The following is a 20,295-nucleotide window of genomic DNA, read 5'->3' on the forward strand; positions in this document are numbered from 1 at the left end:
ACTCATTTAAATACTATTGCAGGGTGACTGAAAAAACAAACAAACAAATAAAACAACCTTACGCAACAAATAAACAACCAGGTGCTACTTGTGAGACCATGTGTACTTTGCGATTGATGGAGACAACCACCAATGTAAGAGGGTAGACCGGTAGATTCAGATTCCTTATTTACCTTTGTCTTTACAGACAATCAGTGGTGCATACAAACACGATATTACACCTGGGGCTGGTACTGTTTGTATTGCTTGCCGCGTGGGTGTAGTTAAGATGTTTCGTGATAGCCAGAAGCTGACACTGGGGTAACCCCTGGTATTACCTGAGGTGACTGTCGTAATTATGCTTTGACTCTGAAACTGTAAGATCGTTGTGATATTACCTTAATGACTTCAGTAAAGTTCATTAGTATAATACCATCTGCGTCACGTGACGGGGAGAAATGTAGTATATATACCGTGACTGGTCAGTCCTTGACCACATCTTCGTCATGGTGACTACGATGGACGACGGCTGGTCATCTCGGACACTAGCTGCAGTGCTGACAGTGGTGTGTCTGGCTATAGTGGACGCTGGCTGTCCCCACACGGACCCCGGTCTGAAGAGATGGAGCGAGGCCAGCACGTGGGGAGGAACCAAGCCAACGGAAGGTCAACAGGTGACGAAACCCTAAGTATACACGTCCCTAAAGTTTAATAGAGATATCATCCCTAATGATACTACAACGAAGTGTTGTAATAGATGAAATGGACTTCAGTGTCACTGAACAATGCTACACAGATACAAAGAATTTAGTTATGAGACATTTCACAACAGGTCAACATTCCCTAATTTTGTACCTTAACACAAACACTTGTTTGTTTTATTCCTACTTGTCCACTAGGAAAACAGATATAGATTTAAGCCATGTTGTCACAACTGACATGCTCAAAATATTGACAAGGACGCACTAACGCTATATTCAGTGAACGACCAGTATGTTATGCTACACGATATATAGTATTCCCAGAAATTATTGAGAATCATGTTGCGTCATGTAACTCATTACGTTTATTAACTTCTGGCGTTTTACTTACATAAACATGTTAAAACATCATCCTTTTACAGTCTCAGTCTTGTTTTAGTACTTTGTTAGACCTCCTCGCTCAGCAATGCATGCCTGAATACGCCTAGGCACACTACCCATCAAAGTTTGTAGGTAATCGTGTGACAGGGTATCCCAATATTGGACCACCTCGGCCTTCATATCTTCAATATTTCTCAGTCCTTTTTTGGTTTATTCTGTCTTTCATGACTCCCCACACATTCTCAATTGGGTTTAGGTCTGGGCTGTAACTGGGCCAGTCTAAAACTTGAACATTTTCGCCCGACAACCACTGTTTTGTGTAGCGCGCAGTGTGTTTTGTGTCATTATCATGCTGGAAAATCCAATCATCTTCATACAGTGTTTGTGCTGTCGGAAGAAGGTGACCATTTAGAATGTCAACGTATCTTTCTTTTGTCAAGTTTCCCGTGAACACACACAATGGCGTCACTCCGCGAGCCGATATGCCACCCCACATGTGAAACTTCGGGCTATTTTTTGGTCGATGGTAGATAGGTTTGACAGTATCTTTGGTCCACATTTTCACACAATTAGGGAAAAGCCAAACAGAACTTTCATCCGAAAACAAAAAATTATCCCAATCTTGAGCCCGACACCAGTTTAAACGTTTTTCCTTTTGTGCATCTTTCATCAACGGCGAGGGAATTCCACGTTTTTTCACCCAATTAAGTCTCTGTAATTCCTGCCTAACTGTTTCATTGCATACCTGAGGACTTCCTCTGCTAATCATTTCATTTCTGATGTTCTCAACACTTTTCAATTTGCCCCTACTCACAATCTGCCCAAGTCTTCGGCGATCCACAACAACGAATTTCCTAGGCCGACCTGCCCCTGCTTTGTGCTCTATCCTGGTTCCTGTTTGAATATTCTTCAAAGGTCTGTAATCTGTAGAGAGAGGAATACCATGTCTACAAGCTAACATTTTAGCATCAGCCTAACCCCTTTCAAAATCATCTAGAATGAGCTTTCTTTTCTCTCTTGCTGTAAATTCTGCCATGTCAACACAGGAAGCCGTCTGCTCAGACAAGGGAGATAACTCTTGACGTAATGAGCTGCCTTCTACGCCTTCAAGAGTTGTCTCCCTTATTTAGTATGCTTAGTGCATAGTGAAAGCCCTCTTTCCAATCTTAGCATCATTAGGAAAAAAACAAAGATTTTCTCAATAATTTCTGGGAACACTGTATATATTCTTTTATGGAAGTAGAGACATATCGTTTCTTTTGTACTGATATTTATGGCGTCCTAGAAGGGACGTTGTCGCATTGTCGCCCTCCCAACACCAAGTATAGGTGTCAAGGCAATAATGAATCTTCCAGGATTCTCTATGATACAGTTGTCACAATTACATCGTGTTTTATCCTGATGGCCATAACACTATAGGAAGTTCTCTGCATGCACTTTGACCATACTATCTATGCACCGCAATGCATAACTAGACCTACTCTGTTGTGATGAAAAGACGGTTGTTATCAAGTTTTGAATAGTCTAACATATTCCGCTAACGTATGGTAAATAAATGTATACGTATATTAATTTTGTATCTTTATCACAGTGTGTTATGACGTAAAATTACTGTACAGGTCAGTCTGACTCCGGGCATGCACGTGCTACTGGACGAGTCCACTCCGTCTCTGGGGTCCATCACGGTGGAATCTGGCGCCAGTCTAGTGTGGGACGACAAGGCCGACATCACCCTCACCGTCAGCTACGTCCTGGTTGAAGGAGAGTTCCACGTCGGCAGCGACGATTGCAGATTTACCAAGAAAGGCAAAATCGTCCTTACAGGTACAGTATTTGACCCCGCAAGTACATTGTAGTAGCAGGTCAATATTGGTAGGATACTTCCAGACAACGCCCGACCAATGATTCACATGCTCACTTCATACTAAATGGTAAGGAACCACGCAGCCCAAATAGCAACAGTTTAACAATCCTATTACAGGCCTCAGCAACTCGACCCTGAACGTTCCTGGCTTCGGTCGGAAGTTCATCGGTGTGAAGGCAGGGGGCGTTCTTGAGCTTCACGGCAGAGAGAAGACGTCATGGACGAAGCTGGCGACCTCCATCCCTGCTGCAGATCAGACGTGTGGAGTTGTGTACAACCACAAGGTAGGGGGCAAGGACAGATACACAGTGTTTATCACTGTCCCACTTTCCTACAAAAAGACAAATACCAGGTTCAGATGCACATTAAAGATATCACGACCTTGAAGTCAGTGTGTATAATTACGAGAAGCTTTATAACATGATCACAAATTGTTATTGGCAGTTTGTTGGAATAGCTGACCCGTAACTCCATTCTTGGAGGAACTAGTGATTCCTGCACAACCTTTTCAGTCTTCATGCACCTTGTGGTCTGTTGAAGGATACCGACTATGGCAAGGAGACAGGCATGGGGCTCCACGTGGTGGTGTGGAACCAAGACGGGAGTCTCTATGACTTCGGCACCTTCTACACGGGCGAGACTTGGGGCTCTGACGCCGAGAGAATGTTTCTGAAGTTCCTTAGTAGTAAGTGATCAGCATTCATTTATCTACCTTTGTATACAATGTTTCACTCAGAATTCAGTTTAATATTGTGTTCACGCATATTTTAGTTATCCCTACTGGTAGAGTCGTGGCCATCAGTGTGATGAGGAGGTTGGGTGTTGAAGTCAGACCCGATTGGAACTGGGAGGCCATATATTCTGCCGTGGAGACTCTCGGTGGATTGAACCGGTCACGGATCAGGGATGTGAAGGATACAGAGGCTTATGCATTTATAACTATGACAGGTATGGCCAGGGATATATCACTGAGACAAAACCTAACATTTGTCCAACAATCAAAAGTTCAGACATGACTTCATCATGTTGATAATTTCATCTTTGTAGAAATACATAAGTGTCTGTTTCATGTGGCTGAACCCCTGCTACAGCCCGCGAGATATAAATGAATGTTTCATGTGTAGATGACTCGTAATACCTGCTGAAGATGAAATTTGTGGACTTCAGACTTCACGAACACGATATCTGGTTTAAGAGTGGACTCGCAGATTGTTATAACTGGTCAGAGAACTCTGGATATAGATCGTGAAGGATTCAAACAAATACAACAAACTCACCTTACATAAACGTGACTTTCCCAGGAAACAGTGACGTCACAATGGAACAACACGTGGCCCTACAGAGTAATGCAAAGTACACAATCACTGACGACGTTCATGTCGCTCTTTGGGGAAGAAAACTCAAGTTCTTTGTTGAAAGTGCTGTCAGAATAGAGAACAACTGGAGGCTTCCTCACGACGTCAACTTTCGGGTCACGTCAACTGATATCGCCTACCCAAGGATTGACGTCATCAATGATGTATCTACATGGCAACCAGGTAAACGAGTTTGACGTTGTACTAAATATATTGCAGCATCCATGTATCAACTCAACTCTGGTTGCATTGGCTTCGTCACTGATATCATCAACATTTGAAATATGCTACAATACTCTATATCTTCCCTGTATCTCTTCAGGTGATCATGTTGTGTTCACGTCCACCGACTTTGACTGGAAACAGGCAGAAGTGTTTGAAGTGTTTCCTTGTGATGACTGCGCCAGCAACCAGTTCCGGGTCAAAGGTCGGTTATGAGTGGTTAATTGGTACGGCTGTATCAGGCAACAAGAGCTGTTCATGAAATATTTAAACGGATAATATTCCAGTGATAACACGGAAGAGTATGAATGTGTTCAATTTTCTTACAAAGGCTGTGGCTTGTGATACGTGAGTTGGCATTGGTAAATGATTATGTCCTGAGTAGATGCTCCAGATTGTGTCTGTCCTTGTCACCAACCTTCCCACTTTCCTCTCTCCTAGCCATGTTTACCTATTGCAGGAGAATTCAAGTTTCCCCACTACGGCAAGGTGTATGACGGAGTGGACATGAGAGGTGAAGTGGCATTGCTGTCACGTGACTTCGTCATCCAAGGTCAGATGGAAACCGGATGTTACGTCACAGAAACAAACAGTGAAAAAGAAGAATGGTTGTGCTCTCTCTATGACTTTGACCACTTCGGTGGACATTTAAAGGTAAGACATAGCTTTATTCCAATACCGACGGTTAAGCTATAACAAGTGCCGTTCTGGAATCAATGCTAATGTTCTCAAAGAATGATTTAAGTTTTAACTTCATCGATCTAAATGTGCCAGTGGATACAAAGAAACAGAAAATGATACTTGCGTCTGTGCAGGTCCCTCACGTCTTAACTTGGGCGGGTATGGGAGTGCGCATTTCATTAGAAAGATGTGTTTTGCGACAGAACAGTTACAGTATCGTCTTCAAGGCACAAATAGCAAGAGCCAAGGAGCTGATATAGTTTAACCCATTACAGGTGACCAATGGTTTCAAGTCAGCTCATATCCAAGGCATTGAGTTCTACCACATGGGACAGCAGGCGTTCTCAGGTAATGTTTGCATCAGTTAAAAGTGAGATGTCAGTAAGCTTCCATATACTAGTAACCAACTCCTGGGCATGTTTATATAATTATCAACATCAACGTGACTACATGGCGGTAACTGAAATGGATATATTGTCAGAAATGTGACATGAATTGCAGGCTCCTACCCCATACACTTCCACATGTGTGACGACGTCAACGGCACCTGGGTTCGCAGCAACTCCATCCACCACAGCCTGGCTAGATGTGTCACCATCCACGGCACAGACGCACTCGAGGTAAACGCCAACTGTAACTCCTGCTTGCCGACGTGGGTAACGAGAGCACTGTTAATGGGTGTCTCAATAAGTCCTCTCTGTGACCATGGATGCTTTGTGACAGTTCACTGTCGGCCTAGATAATTACATAGGTGCGCTTTTTCGTTACACTGTAAATGGTGTTAGAACGTACAACTCTGAAGAAGGACACATGTAAGAAGCACCTTACGGTCCACCATATACTCAGTTAGACTCTCTTGTATACAGCTGGTTTCACCCTGTACGTGAATCTGTTGTTCTTGGTGTTGCTATCCCACGCGACAAAATGTACTCCAGTATTATAACTTCATTCATTAGAAAGTACCAATATTTAAATATATTGGGTCAGGGAATGGCTTACACATACAAATCTCTACCTATAATCCGCACATACACTGCATGTAAATATAACGCATAAAATGTTACTAGCGTATCCGCGTCATTTTGCCTTCATTTTCTGAAGTCACTTCAGACTTCTACAGACACTGTCTTTGTACGTTATTCTACCATAGATTACTTTAGTGACTATTGCACAGTGATGTCTTGGCATGCCCATGAATATTTGCTTTCTATGCAGGTGAGCGACAACGCCTGCTACGACCATCTTGGTCACGGTTACTTCTTGGAAGACAGTGTGGAGCAGTACAATATTCTGGACGGGAACATCGGAATCGGAACTAAACACGGCACACACATAATGACGGATATGAAAAACAGCTGGTGCAACAAAACCCTTGCCTGGAACTGCAAGTACGTCATGAACGTATTATAACGTGTGCATCACATTTTGTCCTTTGAAGTCTTGTCTCTTTACATGTAGATATGGTTTTAAAAGCGAGACTACACGACGACCAGTCCTTCGTCAATAATCTTTCTATTTGAGTAAACAGGATAAAATAGAAAGAACTACCATATCTCCTGCTGCTCTCTGTAAATTTCTTGTTTCTTGTCATGTGTCAGTTCCCTGTCCACGTTCTGGATCACTCACTTCAACAACTACGTCAGAAACAACGTGGCCGCCGGCTCGGACGTAAGTAACACGGCATTTAGTTAAGGATGAAACAGCATGGCGATCGTAGTTCTCAGTTGATCGTGATTCCCATACTTTTACATAGACTTGTGACAGTCGTAGGGCTAGGATTGCTTTATGAATCGGGCCCTGGACGAACCTGACAGCTTTACAATTATTAGTGACATGAAATGAATAAGTTAAGACCTCCGCAGTCAGGTGTGAAGGGATAACACAGTGACAATTTCCTTCGCATTGTTTCAAAATCTTTTCTCGTGGCTACATAAACACTTGAACTCAGAAACATCCATCACGACGAGTCCTATGGCAACAGGTTCCTAATGAACAGATCGCGAAGGGCATTATTAGTTACATTTTCATTTACTCATCTAAAGGAAGCAATAATAACTCAGGAGTTGAGGCATATCGATAATGATTAACATGTTTCCTCAGAACGCTGGTTTCTGGTTCAACTACGCCGATCGTCCCCTCGGACCATCAGCAGCCCGTCAAGCAGAGAAGTTGGCCAACAACCAGCCATCTGTCACAGAGTTCCAGACCAGACACACCCCCATCTTGGAGTTTGACAACAACGTGGCGCACTCTAATCATGAGGTGAGATTTTACTTCCTACCTCTTCAGAGGAGTTACCGGCAAATTTCAAACTTTGCTGTTGCAAACAGACATAAACCAATGGTGCTCTGAGCAAAAACGTGTTGTAAATATCTAGTTAAAACACGTCATAGATGGCAAAGGATATTTATTCTTTTGATGAAACAAAAGAAACATGGTTTCTAAAAGCAAGGGTAAACTGTTGGAATACTGAAGTTTTACAGTCTAGGGTTTCCCTAAGCCGTCTCAGAAAAAAACTCTACTCAACGGCATGCAGTGCTCAGCACTATGACAGTTGTAAATCTATGTTGAATTTGTTTTAATATAGGTCTGCAAAACAGTTGCCTCACGCGAGCGGCCAAATGAATGAACCAGAAACAGGAAGTGTTATATTCAAATGCTGTGCACTTGCCAAACCATACTTTAACTAATATTTTTGAATTCCCAGAGAGGTCTGATGTTTGACAACAGAATCTCGAACGGCCAAATGCACCATAACACGTTCATACCTGAAAACGCCAGGTTTGGATCAAACGAGTACGACCCCAGAGAACCAAATACTCCTGAGGGAACACCCGTCACCACCACCATCAAGAGGTAACCGAGATATATTAAAAGATTACTTAAAGTATAGGACTTCTTAGTATAGGTTTTGTGGGCTTACGACCGTTTAACTACTGTTCCACAAGACGCAGTTTTAATCAACACAGGGTTACTGTATTTAATTTATTCCAGAATATTTTTGTAAAAAATCAGACTGAAGTTGGTTAGAAGAAAACTTTTGTATTTTACCTGTTTTTAATCTCTCCGACAGACTTACTGTGTACAAGAACCGTCAGGAGAATATCTGGCTTAAGGCTGCCAACACCATTCTGGTCAATGCCAGGTAAGAGATTGGTCAATGGACAGCTCTGTCATAGCAATACTTTAGTGTGATTCTCTGCTCGCCACCAATCTACTTCTAGGTCTATCACCGTCATACCTGTGGTATTTGGTTTCAGCCAGGTATTGAGTGTCACTGAATATATCATCACTGGGTTTTGCCTAACTTCATTTGATACTTGTAAAGCTGCAGATTTCATCAGCTCAATCGACCTAGTACAACGTGTACTGGTCTATGAAGTTAGTGACTCGGTGATCTATAGATTGATCTTTGTGGGAGTTGGTCTTGTGGGAATTCTAGACCTTCACGTATTGTGGTGTTTCGGTAAGGGAGATCATCAACTCTTTCTCATGGAGGTATGTGTTTCTGGTGTCGGTGTGTCATTTACATTGTCCAGTTCCTGTATTGCGGACACCCGGTGTCAAATATATTTTTCTGTTCCAGTATTGCTGACTCCCAGCGCGGACTCATCATGCCTCTGTCAAAGGGCAACCGCGTCAATGAAGTCAAGAACACCGTGTTTATTGGGATGTCGGACAACATGGGTGTTGGAAGTGCTTACACCGAATGGAGGTTTAATGGGCAGGTGAAACCAGTTCACAAGTTCAGCAGATCGTTTCTGGGCTGGAGACCGTGAGTGATATTCATTGATGATCTGTTTATCCTTTACATGCACCACTGTCACCACCTCTGGACAACCACGGAGGAGAGCATTTAACCGTGTTTTTCAGTATTTAAGCCTAAATTCAGAGTACGACGAGTGAGTTTAGTTTCACTTCGCTGCCAACAATATGGTGACACCAGACATCTGGGGAATCGAACCCGGGTATTCGGCGTGCCGAACGAACGCTGTAAACACTAGGCTTCCCACTGGACCGAGTACTATGTGGCAGAACCTGAGCTGTTTACTGTGCTAGAGTTAAAGAGAGACTATTACCAGGATGGAGGCGTCCATCAATCTGCCGCCGACTGGGTTATTACCGAAGGGACGTGAATGCTATCGGTTTGATGGAAGGCGATTGTTTATCACAATAATGACCCCTAAAACACTGGGATCAGCGTGTCTCTGTCATGGAAACTCGACCTCTGCCTTAAAACACTACTCTTAAATCTGCATACTATATCATGTCATTTGTAATTCATGGATCATCTTATCAAGAATCTTTGAATGGGATTGTCCTCAAGGGTACAAATAATAGTGTATTATCTATGTAACCAGAACTGATCCTCTGCAAGGCTTCGTCTTCTACAACGGCCCGAGCTTCGTCACCAACTGCTACTTTAACGACTTCTACCACTGGCACTGGAACACTACATGGGACAACGTCTTCAATGTCCCTGGATATCGTACTGGCGGCGCACTTGGTTTCAGGAGAACCAACATGCCTGTCTTCAATCCTAGAAGTACAGTATCCGGACTTAAGTTTGGATTCTGTGATAAGGTAGGTTCGTATCGTTATTGTAAGATGCCCCAGATACCTAAGGTCAGACATGATACCATCCAATCCTCCGATGTAGTATCTTCACAAAGAATAAATACTAAGTGAAAATCTTCATCGAATCTACAATATGCAAACTATCACAATGTATATTTTCCATGCTCCCTTCCCACCAGTCTGATGGAAATAGAGTATTCGACGGCAACAACACCACCCCCGGATTTGAGAAGGACGGCGAGGGGAAACAGCAAACATCGTTTCACGACGTTGACGGTAGCGTGACGGGCATGATTAACTCCCAGGTCGTCAAGAACAATCCGTTCTTTACCACACCCAAGTGTTCCTTGAGGGACAATTGGGACATGGCCGTATGTCCTCACAAATACGTCAAGGTGAGGAGGTCGTTCATAACTATATCATTTACAACTAAGGAATTTCAATACACATGACCAAGATCCACAAGCAGCCTTGATCATTAGTCACGTCCCTCCAGTACCTCCAGTGTGGTCTCCATGTGGTCTTCCACCTACCACACGCAAGGCTTTCATCGCAGGTGATAATCTGTAAACACAAATCTTAGGTCTATTCTTTTACATTCACACAAGTGCGCATATCTCATTCTGGTGTAATGATTCTGTGTCTCTCCATTTCTTCAAGATTAACCTTTATACCGATGTTTGGTCACTGAGTGACAAGTCTGTCACCTTCATCCGAGATGACGCCCATGAACACCCATTCGCAATGAACAGTAAGTTCCCTTTGTTTATAGTAAACATAGCTGTCCGTCTTGTCCATACACATAGAAATGTTTTCATCAATCTCCATTGATATTTTCTCAGAAAACCAGGGAAGAGGGTATCACTTTATGGTCAACAAGACCTACACCGTCCACTTTAACACAGCGGTGCCTAAGAAGTTCAAGATGCTTGCTTTAGACATGGAGAGGTAAGGATCTTCATCAATTACCGAAGCGACCGTACAGCTTTCATTAACACTAGTGCTGTTAGTGACTGAGAGAATTTATTTTTACGCCGCACTCAGCAATATTCCAGCTATGTGGCAACGGTATAAAAATAATCGAATCTGGACCAGACAATCCAGTGATGAACAGCATGGGCATCGATCTGCGCAGTTGGGAACGGATGCCACGTGTCAAGCAAGTGTACGAGGCTGACCACCCGATCCCGTTGGTCGCCTCTAACGACACGCATGGGTTACTAAAGGCCAATATTCCAACTCGGACCTTCACGAGTACTGGTGGTGTGGCCTGGACCACCTCTGTTGATATCAGTACAGCTATGCCAAATTGCCATTGTTCAGACAGGAGTTGTGCTTCAGTCTTCACACCAACTTTGCTTGCTGTCATGATACCCTCACTTTGACATATATGAATACTCTATCTATATCTAAAAAACGTGATTCGCTTACAATGATCAAAAAGGATATGATCATAACTGTGTTTGTTTTTCAGAGGAGACTTTATTCGTGTCGGCGTATGCATGCCTAAAGACATGACGACATTTGAGCTGTCCAGCTGGTACCCTTCTTACAACACCCGCAGGCCGCCGCGAGAGGTCGCCACTATACAGGAACTGGATGCTGAGACTTCCGGTGCAGCCTACTTCTGGGACAAACAAGTTGGGTACGTTTAAGGTCCATGAAGTGCAAATCGATAAACTCTTACATTCTTCCTATTGCATGTACTTCTTCGAAATATTGTAGATCTTCTTTCTGTCGTTTATGTGGATTAATATTTTAATCATATGGATGTATCTATATCACAGCATGATCTTCATCAAGCTGATGTCAAATGAGACTCGAACTGAGAGGCAGATGCTTTGTCCCAACGGAAAATGTCCAAACGTATACATCGTGAGAAAAGACGGGAGCAACACTGCAGATTGTCGGCAGTCAGCCTATGGCCCTTACGTCAGACAACCAGAGGTACTGAATGTACGCTGAATATGTATATGATATAAAGCTACTTTAGCTCTGATTGAGTATCAAACATATTCGCAGACAACAGCTGCATAGTTTATTTGTTCACAACTGCTACTCTCATGGCTGTTCAGTAATGTGTAAATCTCTGTCCAGGAGGCCACAGCGGAGAACACAGCGCCCCCGTGTGTCAAGGCATCATCACGGGTAGGTACTTCTGTCTTGGATGACAACTGTAACGGAGCCATATGTATATCACACTGAATCAGAGTATGTGTGAGCTGTACGTATCGTCGCTTTAAACATATCTCATTGATGCCATATGGTTAAAACATAGTGTCAAGCAAATAGTGATGTTGGTTGCCCATCGTTTAATAATTTGATGAAATAAATAAGCGTGGGTAAGGCATTGGCAGACCAATGATCTATATTGCCTCGAATGTGGGACATCTCAAACAGCGATCCTCGTCTATTGTCAATAGGGTTTTGGTGCCGGTGAGACTCGCCCAACGACGGTTACTCTGACCAGTGCCACTGACGGAAATGACCAGTGTCCACAACGTGCTGAACCAGGTAGCATGACACGTCCTCTTAGCTTAACTGGGAGCATTCGACCAAGTTTAACCATGCGATGTTTTCATGTGAAACTATTTACCCAAAAGACACTTTGTCCTGCTGCAAACACTGCTTTAATAACGTACGACATTGTTCCCCCTCTTGCTCTGGTTAGTTATACACATTATGAGTCCCATAAGCAATGAAGCATTGTGTCGGTTGGGCGTGGGTTTTGAGAGCTAGATGCAATGTTCTGGATCTGGTATGCTCACAGTTGAGTCTAGCTGATCCTGGCATGTAGCACGGGAAACGCTGGGTATATTCTGCCATGGGTCCATTCTCTGTGTTCCAGCTCCTGAACCGCTGTCCAGTCAGTCCCGGGGATGCGCCGTGGATAACTGGCGGAGGGACATGGATGATATGACCATACAGCTCCACAAATCCCTGACCAGGGGCTTCTGTGTCCAGAGATGTGCTCAGAACGGCTACAGATATGCTGGCCTGCAGTACAGCTTTGAGTGTCGGTGTAGCAACAGTTTCGGTCTGTATGGTTCTAGTGAGGGTTGTACCAGGGAGTGCAGCGCGAAAAATGGGATCACCTGTGGGGGCAGCTGGAGGAATGAGGTGTTTGCCACGAGTGCGGGTGAGTCTGTCTCTTCATCATTGTATATAAACAACTTAAGATACATATCTGAATGCCTTACATGTTTTTCCCAAGGGTAGATGAACTATATATCATGCTGAAGGCCTACTGCATAAATTTTGCCGATACAATATACACTACACAAAAGTTTAGACTCACTAAAAAGATTTCTCTCTCCCCCCCGCCCTCTCTCTCTCTCTGTATATAATGATTTAAGTGATATGTGGTTACACATTACTTACATTAGGAAACGTGGGGATATTAACAGCACACCATGTACAGATGAATTGCACTTGCTCTATGACCAGGCATCAATTTGCTGAAAAGCATTGGAAAATATAAAGCGATTGAACAGACGTGTTTTCCTCTAAAGTTTGGTTACGATTTCGCCAATTTTCACTACGTTTCATCATTTATTGAACTCATGACAATAATCCTTTCAACGTTACTAATGTGTTTTACAATACAATTCACAAAATGTGAAGATCCGACCACGGTCTATCATGAATCAACGGCGTCTTCAAGTGTGTGTTGAAATCCGTTATGGATGGTGTATTAATAATCTCTTCAGTTGCCGCCACCACATTGCTAAGTTGCGGTCCGGGATCTCGCGGTATTGTTTCTGGGGGAAAGTGCTATCATGTTGGAGAGGATCGTCTCAACTTCTTTGATGCTCAACGCGCATGCGTCAAGATGGGCGGTAACTTGGCAACCATCTCCTCTGCAACTGAACAGGTAGGTTTTGATGCATATTGTGTTTCCCAGTTCTAGATCCAGATTAGAATGGATTCCATTGGTTGGCAGAATTACTAATACTAAGTTATACTGGTGGTGTGTTGCTCATGTGACAAAACATTTGAAATTGAGCAACACTGGGCACGGAGAGTCCTGGGATGGGTGTTCGTGTTTGGCAACTTGCGTCTTGAACTCCACAACGAAACACAATCATGTGATACAAGTGGTCTCACCGTATTCTAAAGTGCCTCTGTTCACACAGCAGAAAATGGGTACCAGGTAGGATACAGGTAGTAAACTTTGAGATGCGCTGTTGAGCCCATGTGTGTGTGTGTGTGTGTGTGTGTGTGTGTGTGTGTGTGTGTGTGTGTGTGTGTGTGTGTGTGTGTGTATGACAGTTCCAGGCACTTACCGGTGTAATATACTGTATCTTGTCTGTGTATGGTCCAGTAAACCCCTCTCCACCTCCCCATCCATACTGTCAATAACCAGTATAGCACTGATTCTAGGAATTTTGTTAGGTTGAGTCCATCGAGTGTATCAGTCGTCCAGTCCCCTGGATCAGAATGTCCTGTAAGCTTCACGATGCATCGTCATGGCGAAGGCCACGCTTGGTGCAAGGTTCTTGAAGTCTCTTCAGTGACGTTCTATGATGAATTTATTCCGTAGCGTCCTCTCTGGGATTCAAGAAAATGCGCATATAAAGTAGAAACTTCAATCCTTTCACGCATAATCGTGATAATACAAACAATAATGTTTCAAACTTCACTCATATCCTGATGTATGCTATACAGTTAGTAGTCAGCAGGTACGACTGGTAGGCAGTGATATAACATTGTATATTATATGCGACATATCGTGCATTATTACACTAATCATTGATAGCTAGCGTCCATAGTATTACTATAAACATGTATGTTGATCTGTGTAGACGGAAATCAAGGCATACCTTGGGCAGAGTCCGTTTCACATTTGGATTGGCTTGACGGACGTTGCTAAAGAAGGAGCATTCGTCTTCATGGACGGCACGCCAGCTACATATGTCAACGGGGACCTCAAATACGACGACTCCAGAATCTACGACGACTTTGTTGGTACGGTGCACTCTTACATCATCACCAAATCTACCCTAAAGTCCCTATCTCAAAAGGAACAACATCAAAGGATTATCAGAAACTAAGTATTCTTTACACAAAGTACCCACAAAGTCACCTGCGTTATTGTTCAAGTATGGGAACTTAACTGCTAACATCTGTCATATCGTGTCTGTACGCTGGTTGTTTCAGCAATGGACGTGGGTCAGAGGTACCAGTGGCGAGGACGTCGATGGCAAGATGAAAACCGTTACCTCTGTCAACTCCCAGCGTCCCCAGCCATCACTCCCTTTGGTAAGGAATCAGTTGGTCGAAGAGACATCAGCTCATACAAACCAAATATTATGTATGTAAAAATAGTTGCCATATTTACTTCAATATTACTTCAAGTGTACAATGAATCAAATGTTTTCTGACTAAAGGTTAGAAATGCAGATCTAGGGCATATTTATCCAACTGAAGGTTTCAGGAAACGTTTAGTGTCATCAGTCATCATTCGTTTCTTATGGTTCAAACACAGGACGTTTCAAATTTACCTGAATTGGGTCGATGTTTCTGGCGGACCGAAGTCTCGAGTTCGATCATAAACTCAATACCATTTATCTATGCTGCGTTAAAAAAAGAAAATGTTCTGTGTGAGAAATTCAACATGAAGCCCATAATTTCCTAACTTGTCCTTCCTTCTAAGCGGCAGAATCTGTGAAAGTCTACCAACTAATTCAAAATAAACACAACGACGACAGTTCTGTGGATATACAACTTGTTTAATATTAATATGAGTTACGTGTCAGTGTACCTACTAACACCTACTACAACTTAGCTGTATATCCACAGAACTCTCCTCGCTGTTCATCCCATCATCTTCTAAACGCCAGTCAAAGAAAATGAACACATATTGTCACTAGTTACTACAGTCAATAGTTGCACTGTCCTTTCACTGAAATTTTAGCCCATCGATCACTTGATTTTTTTCGCTTACAGACCGATGTCGTGTGGTAGTTGTGTGGCGTCGGGCAATAAATGCTTAATGCTGTCAGGCTTCTTAAGCTTTGCGAATGGCGGAATCTACCGAACGGTGCAAATGCGCTTTCTATTTTCGCAAACACGTGGTGTTCATTACTGATCTATTCATGTAATATTCGCTGTTATCTTGTCCTTTAAACCAAGTGTGGGACTCCATGGGATAGTCAGGATTGGTTATTGACGTCTTTATTACGTAACGATGTTCATCACTGACTAGAGAGCTGCGGACCTAACGGTGAGGGACACAGACTGGGCAGCAACGGCAGGTGCTACATCATCCTCAACACCAAGACTGACCACGACACAGCAGAGTACCAGTGTTTAACTCGCCAGGGAGAGCTTCCCACCGTCAAAGATGACGCCACACAGGTTTGTAACAATGTACAGGACCTCGGCCCGTATACAGCTTTTCGGACTTTTCGTGTCATGCTGGGATCAGATATAACAGTGGTTTATGGTGAGAAACAACAAAGGTGTGATCATATGACCTTGGTCAGGTGCTGACCGCTCAGTTGATAAAGGTCACCCTATATGCATTAGTTAATGCATGGATTATACCAGCAATATCATTGCGCTTTTATCACAGCGGAAACAAAGACTAGTGAGTCAAGGCGTGTAAGTCAGTTTACATTCAATGTTAAAAGGAACACCATTGGCTGACGGTGTGATGTATCTACATATCATTGTGTTTAGCGAGAGATCAGGAACCAGTTGCTGGCATTCGGGGCCGACATGGACTACTGGACAAACGAGGTTGTGGTCAACAGCGATGACACCAACGTGGGTGCTGACACTTATTACGGTGAGAACATATGTAACGTAACAAGTAAAATATTCATGCAGGTAGAATTTATTACCCCCTTTAACTCGATATCATGAAGATGTATTCAACCTCTTGTTGTCCGTACGCTTTTTTAAGACATTTTTGGATCATTTGGATCATTTTTTTTATCGTTACTGCACTTTATCCTGGCCATGACATTTGTGTGCTTATCATTTGTTTGCATAATCACCTTGAAGTTCAGCTGATAAGAGACGAGGTGCGCTTAAGTCATTGACAGTGTTGACAGGAGATTTGTTGAGTCTGAAACGTTGGACATGCAAGTCAGACTGAGTCAGTAGTGACAGATGTCGAGTGTGTCTCCCTTCACTGAGAGTCGGTTTACTGACAAGTGAATGTCACACAACAGCTACAGTTTGAATGCAGCCCGCCATCTTTCATACCAAAGCAAACGTGGATATAATCCTGCTCATTCTGTGTTGCTAGAACTGACGTTCACCTCCTTCTTCAACAAGAAGTCTGCCAGTGCCAGCGAGAAGAATGGCGTCGTGTGTCTCCTCGGTAAGGACACCTAATGCTGTTCATGTAAGGTTGCTGTGGGACCAAGCAGTGAATATCGTTTGTGTTTGCTCTGTGTTTTATTGTCAGTCGTAAAATATATATGTTTTATAGGCCTAACAAAACTCCATTTCATTATAATCTTTATCTACTGTAACTGTTTTCCCCGGTTGTGTAGATCGATGTTTTTGCTGTTGGCAACTGGATTGCCTGGTCCAGACTCGATTATTTTCAAACCGCTGCCATATAGCTGTGCTGCGTAATAGATTGCTGCGTGAGATATATTTATTTATTATTTCACTAAGTCACTGTTTTTTCCGTTGTCTACTAACAACGAATAGTCCATTTGCGAGGTGTCAACTGTTACCATGTCTGTTCCAGAGTCAACAACAACTGTCAACATTTGTCCACACGGTAAGGAGGCGTTTATACATTTAACTCCCGTTATAACGAACACGAGAATGACGAACCATATCCTGCATACTGAGTGTAACAAACTACGTTAATAAAAACTGTCATAACTGGTGTCATTTAGCTCGGTATAACCCTAGCGAACTACACCTAGAAACCCCCACCTTATACTTGAATAACACAGGTACGAGACATTAATTGTAATGTTTTACCTGATACAGCTGCATGGACTAACACACGTCGCAGGTAAATATGGCAGGATTGTTTTAGAAAATGAATGATTAGTATTATTCAGAAGATACGCGTTTTACTACTACGGAAAGAGGATAGTCATTCTGCTTAATGGACACAATGTACTGACCCCTTTCTTGGTACCCACAGATGTGACTTACCGTATTTCTTCATCATCAAAGATGGCTGATGTTGTATCTGTATTGTTTTCCCCAGGTTGGAAGGAACACGCTGGATCTTGCTATCTGTACACGGGCAAGATGGCGCCCCACTACGACTCTGTGGCTGCAGTATGCAACCAGTAAGTAATGTTGTAATAAACAGTGGTCTCTGTAATCCGACCTCTGGACAATTGGTAGAAATGGTCTCCAGCAGCCCATGCTTGTCGTAAGAGGCAACTAACGGGATGAGGTGGGTATGCTCGTTGACTTGGTTGACAGGTGCCCTCTTATGCTATGGATCTATGCTCCTGATCTTAATCACCGGATTGTCTGATCCAGACTCGATTAATTACAGACCGCCGCCATATTGCTGGAAGATTGCCGATTGTGGCTGAAAACAATAATCAAAGCAATTGCAATGCACAGTTTCCGTCTTCGAAGTGATTTGTGAGAGCAATGAGTGAAGTAATAATAGGATACTTTTTCAAAGCAATAAAAAGTAAACACTTTCCAGCTGACAGAATCACCTCAAAACATTTAACACATATTGGTTTATAAAGTTAATTAGGAATTTATAAGATCTGAATGTTTTGTACGCGTTGTGTGGGTTCACCGTATAACTGTATAATTTGCCATGGTCAACAGGGGTGACAGTAGCATGGTGACAGTCCACAGCAAGGCTGAGAACGACTTCGTCTACAACATGGTGAAGGACTTCCACGGCGGAAATGGGAAGGATGTCCTCATAGGTAGCTACAGAACGTTTACGCTGTATTTCTTATTCTGAATATTTGGGATTTGTTCCTACAAAGCCGCCTGAGGAATACATTACATTAACTATTGCGAACACGTTTTGTACTTACTAAAGTATGTCTAGTTTGTATTGAGGTAGTGAGTAGGTAAGTGAGTGAGTGATTCGGTTGAGTCGAGTTCCTCACTGTTTCTTCGTACAGTACAGTTTAACGTGGATGGACATTTACCACTTGGGGGAATCCGCAATTACTGGTATGCTACTGATAGGCTTGTAATAATTTAGGATTCGAACTCGTAAACAGCGGAGTATATATCAGCTATAGGTGATGCGTTATTTCTAGCCATCGGCAACACAAACAGTTCGTATCGATGCGCAGGCTTGGAGTTTTACGTTTGTGTGTCTTGTTGCCAGGCTACCGGTACCGTAGTGTGTTCGACAAGTTCACCTGGCTGGATGGATCTGACCCCGTCTACGAGAACTGGAGTGACGGACACGGCATGTCTGGACTGACCGGTGGCTACTGCACGAAGATATCCTATTCTGACAACAAGATCACTTGGAATAACACTCCATGCGTGGATCAAAACTACGCTGTCGTGTGCAAGATGACGCGTCCGGCATCTCCCGGAATATAATCACTCGAACCCTGACAGTAATCAAGTACACTCTTCACACTAAATACTGTACAGAATGGGATATTTACCATTTAGCAAAGATAATTTATAGTCACTTACCGAGTTACCGTAATCGAACGTGCTTCTTGTAAACCAGTGTCTTTCATTGTCCGGGTGTGGGTAAGTCCCCCCAACACGCACGTACGCACGCACGCACGCACGCACGCAAGCACACACGCGCACGCACACACACACACACACACACACACACACACACATTCCCCCGAGATACACCCGAGAGATATTTCCCAATAATGCGTGTGCAGTGAATAGTTTCTTAAATGTTTTTGTTATGTATTATCAGATATGCCGATTGAAGATTTCGTTGCTTTCAAATAAATCATTTGGCAACATCTTTGTATGGAATCGTGTTTTGATTTCTACACGTGGCTGCTTTTGGAAATATTCTTACTTCAGAGAAAGATACATTATCACTAATCGCAGATGAGGTACAAGGTGATGCCTTTAGCTCCGTACGACGGAACATGATAGAGAGTGTTTTGTCACAGATGAATATGTGGCATTATCGTGCTAAAATGGGCTTTACGACCCTTCCATTACTAAAAGGGTAAATCGTGATCTTGAACGATGTCATCCCTGTAGCATACCGCGTCTGGGTGTCAGTAGGAGTTATGATGACAGCATGCAAACATATGCAAACCATCAGAGTTGTCAACATTAAATCGGTACTCGTTGTTGAACAGTACATTGTCGCCATGTTTGTCTTCTGAACCCCAATAGCTGTCTACACCATGCAAGGTATGCTTGACCTTGAGAGAAAATAGTGCATATCTATGTGCTCTAATGGACAGTACTATAACATATGTGTGTATGGGGGTACTCCTTGGATGTGCACTGGCAATATGGGTGTATCCCTTGGATGTGCACTGGCAATATGGGTGTATCCCTTGGATATGCACTGGCAATATGGGTGTATCCCTTGGATGTGCACTGGCAATATGGGTGCACCCCT

The 20,295-nt window shown here is 43.1% G+C and overlaps 1 protein-coding gene across 1 annotated transcript; it reads left to right on the forward strand.

Annotated features, from left to right (window-relative positions):
• Window positions 1-497: 497 nt before the first annotated feature.
• On the forward strand, window positions 498-19,679 carry LOC137261651 (inactive cell surface hyaluronidase CEMIP2-like). The gene is made up of 35 exons (XM_067799429.1): window positions 498-653; window positions 2,681-2,885; window positions 3,043-3,209; window positions 3,466-3,610; window positions 3,697-3,873; window positions 4,227-4,463; window positions 4,603-4,707; window positions 4,963-5,156; window positions 5,459-5,531; window positions 5,685-5,803; window positions 6,399-6,571; window positions 6,782-6,851; window positions 7,284-7,445; window positions 7,891-8,039; window positions 8,257-8,328; window positions 8,770-8,958; window positions 9,545-9,767; window positions 9,941-10,156; window positions 10,422-10,512; window positions 10,604-10,709; window positions 11,236-11,406; window positions 11,549-11,708; window positions 11,859-11,909; window positions 12,185-12,275; window positions 12,610-12,900; window positions 13,472-13,635; window positions 14,567-14,729; window positions 14,922-15,023; window positions 15,970-16,121; window positions 16,446-16,554; window positions 17,020-17,094; window positions 17,473-17,505; window positions 17,950-18,034; window positions 18,540-18,643; window positions 19,060-19,679. The coding sequence occupies exons 1-35, from the start codon at window positions 498-500 to the stop codon at window positions 19,281-19,283; spliced, it is 5,004 nt and encodes a 1,667-aa protein (XP_067655530.1). The 3' UTR covers window positions 19,284-19,679.
• The last annotated feature ends 616 nt before the right edge of the window (window positions 19,680-20,295 follow it).

This window comes from Haliotis asinina, chromosome 14 (assembly GCF_037392515.1).
Source record: "Haliotis asinina isolate JCU_RB_2024 chromosome 14, JCU_Hal_asi_v2, whole genome shotgun sequence".
Lineage (NCBI taxonomy): Eukaryota > Metazoa > Mollusca > Gastropoda > Lepetellida > Haliotidae > Haliotis > Haliotis asinina.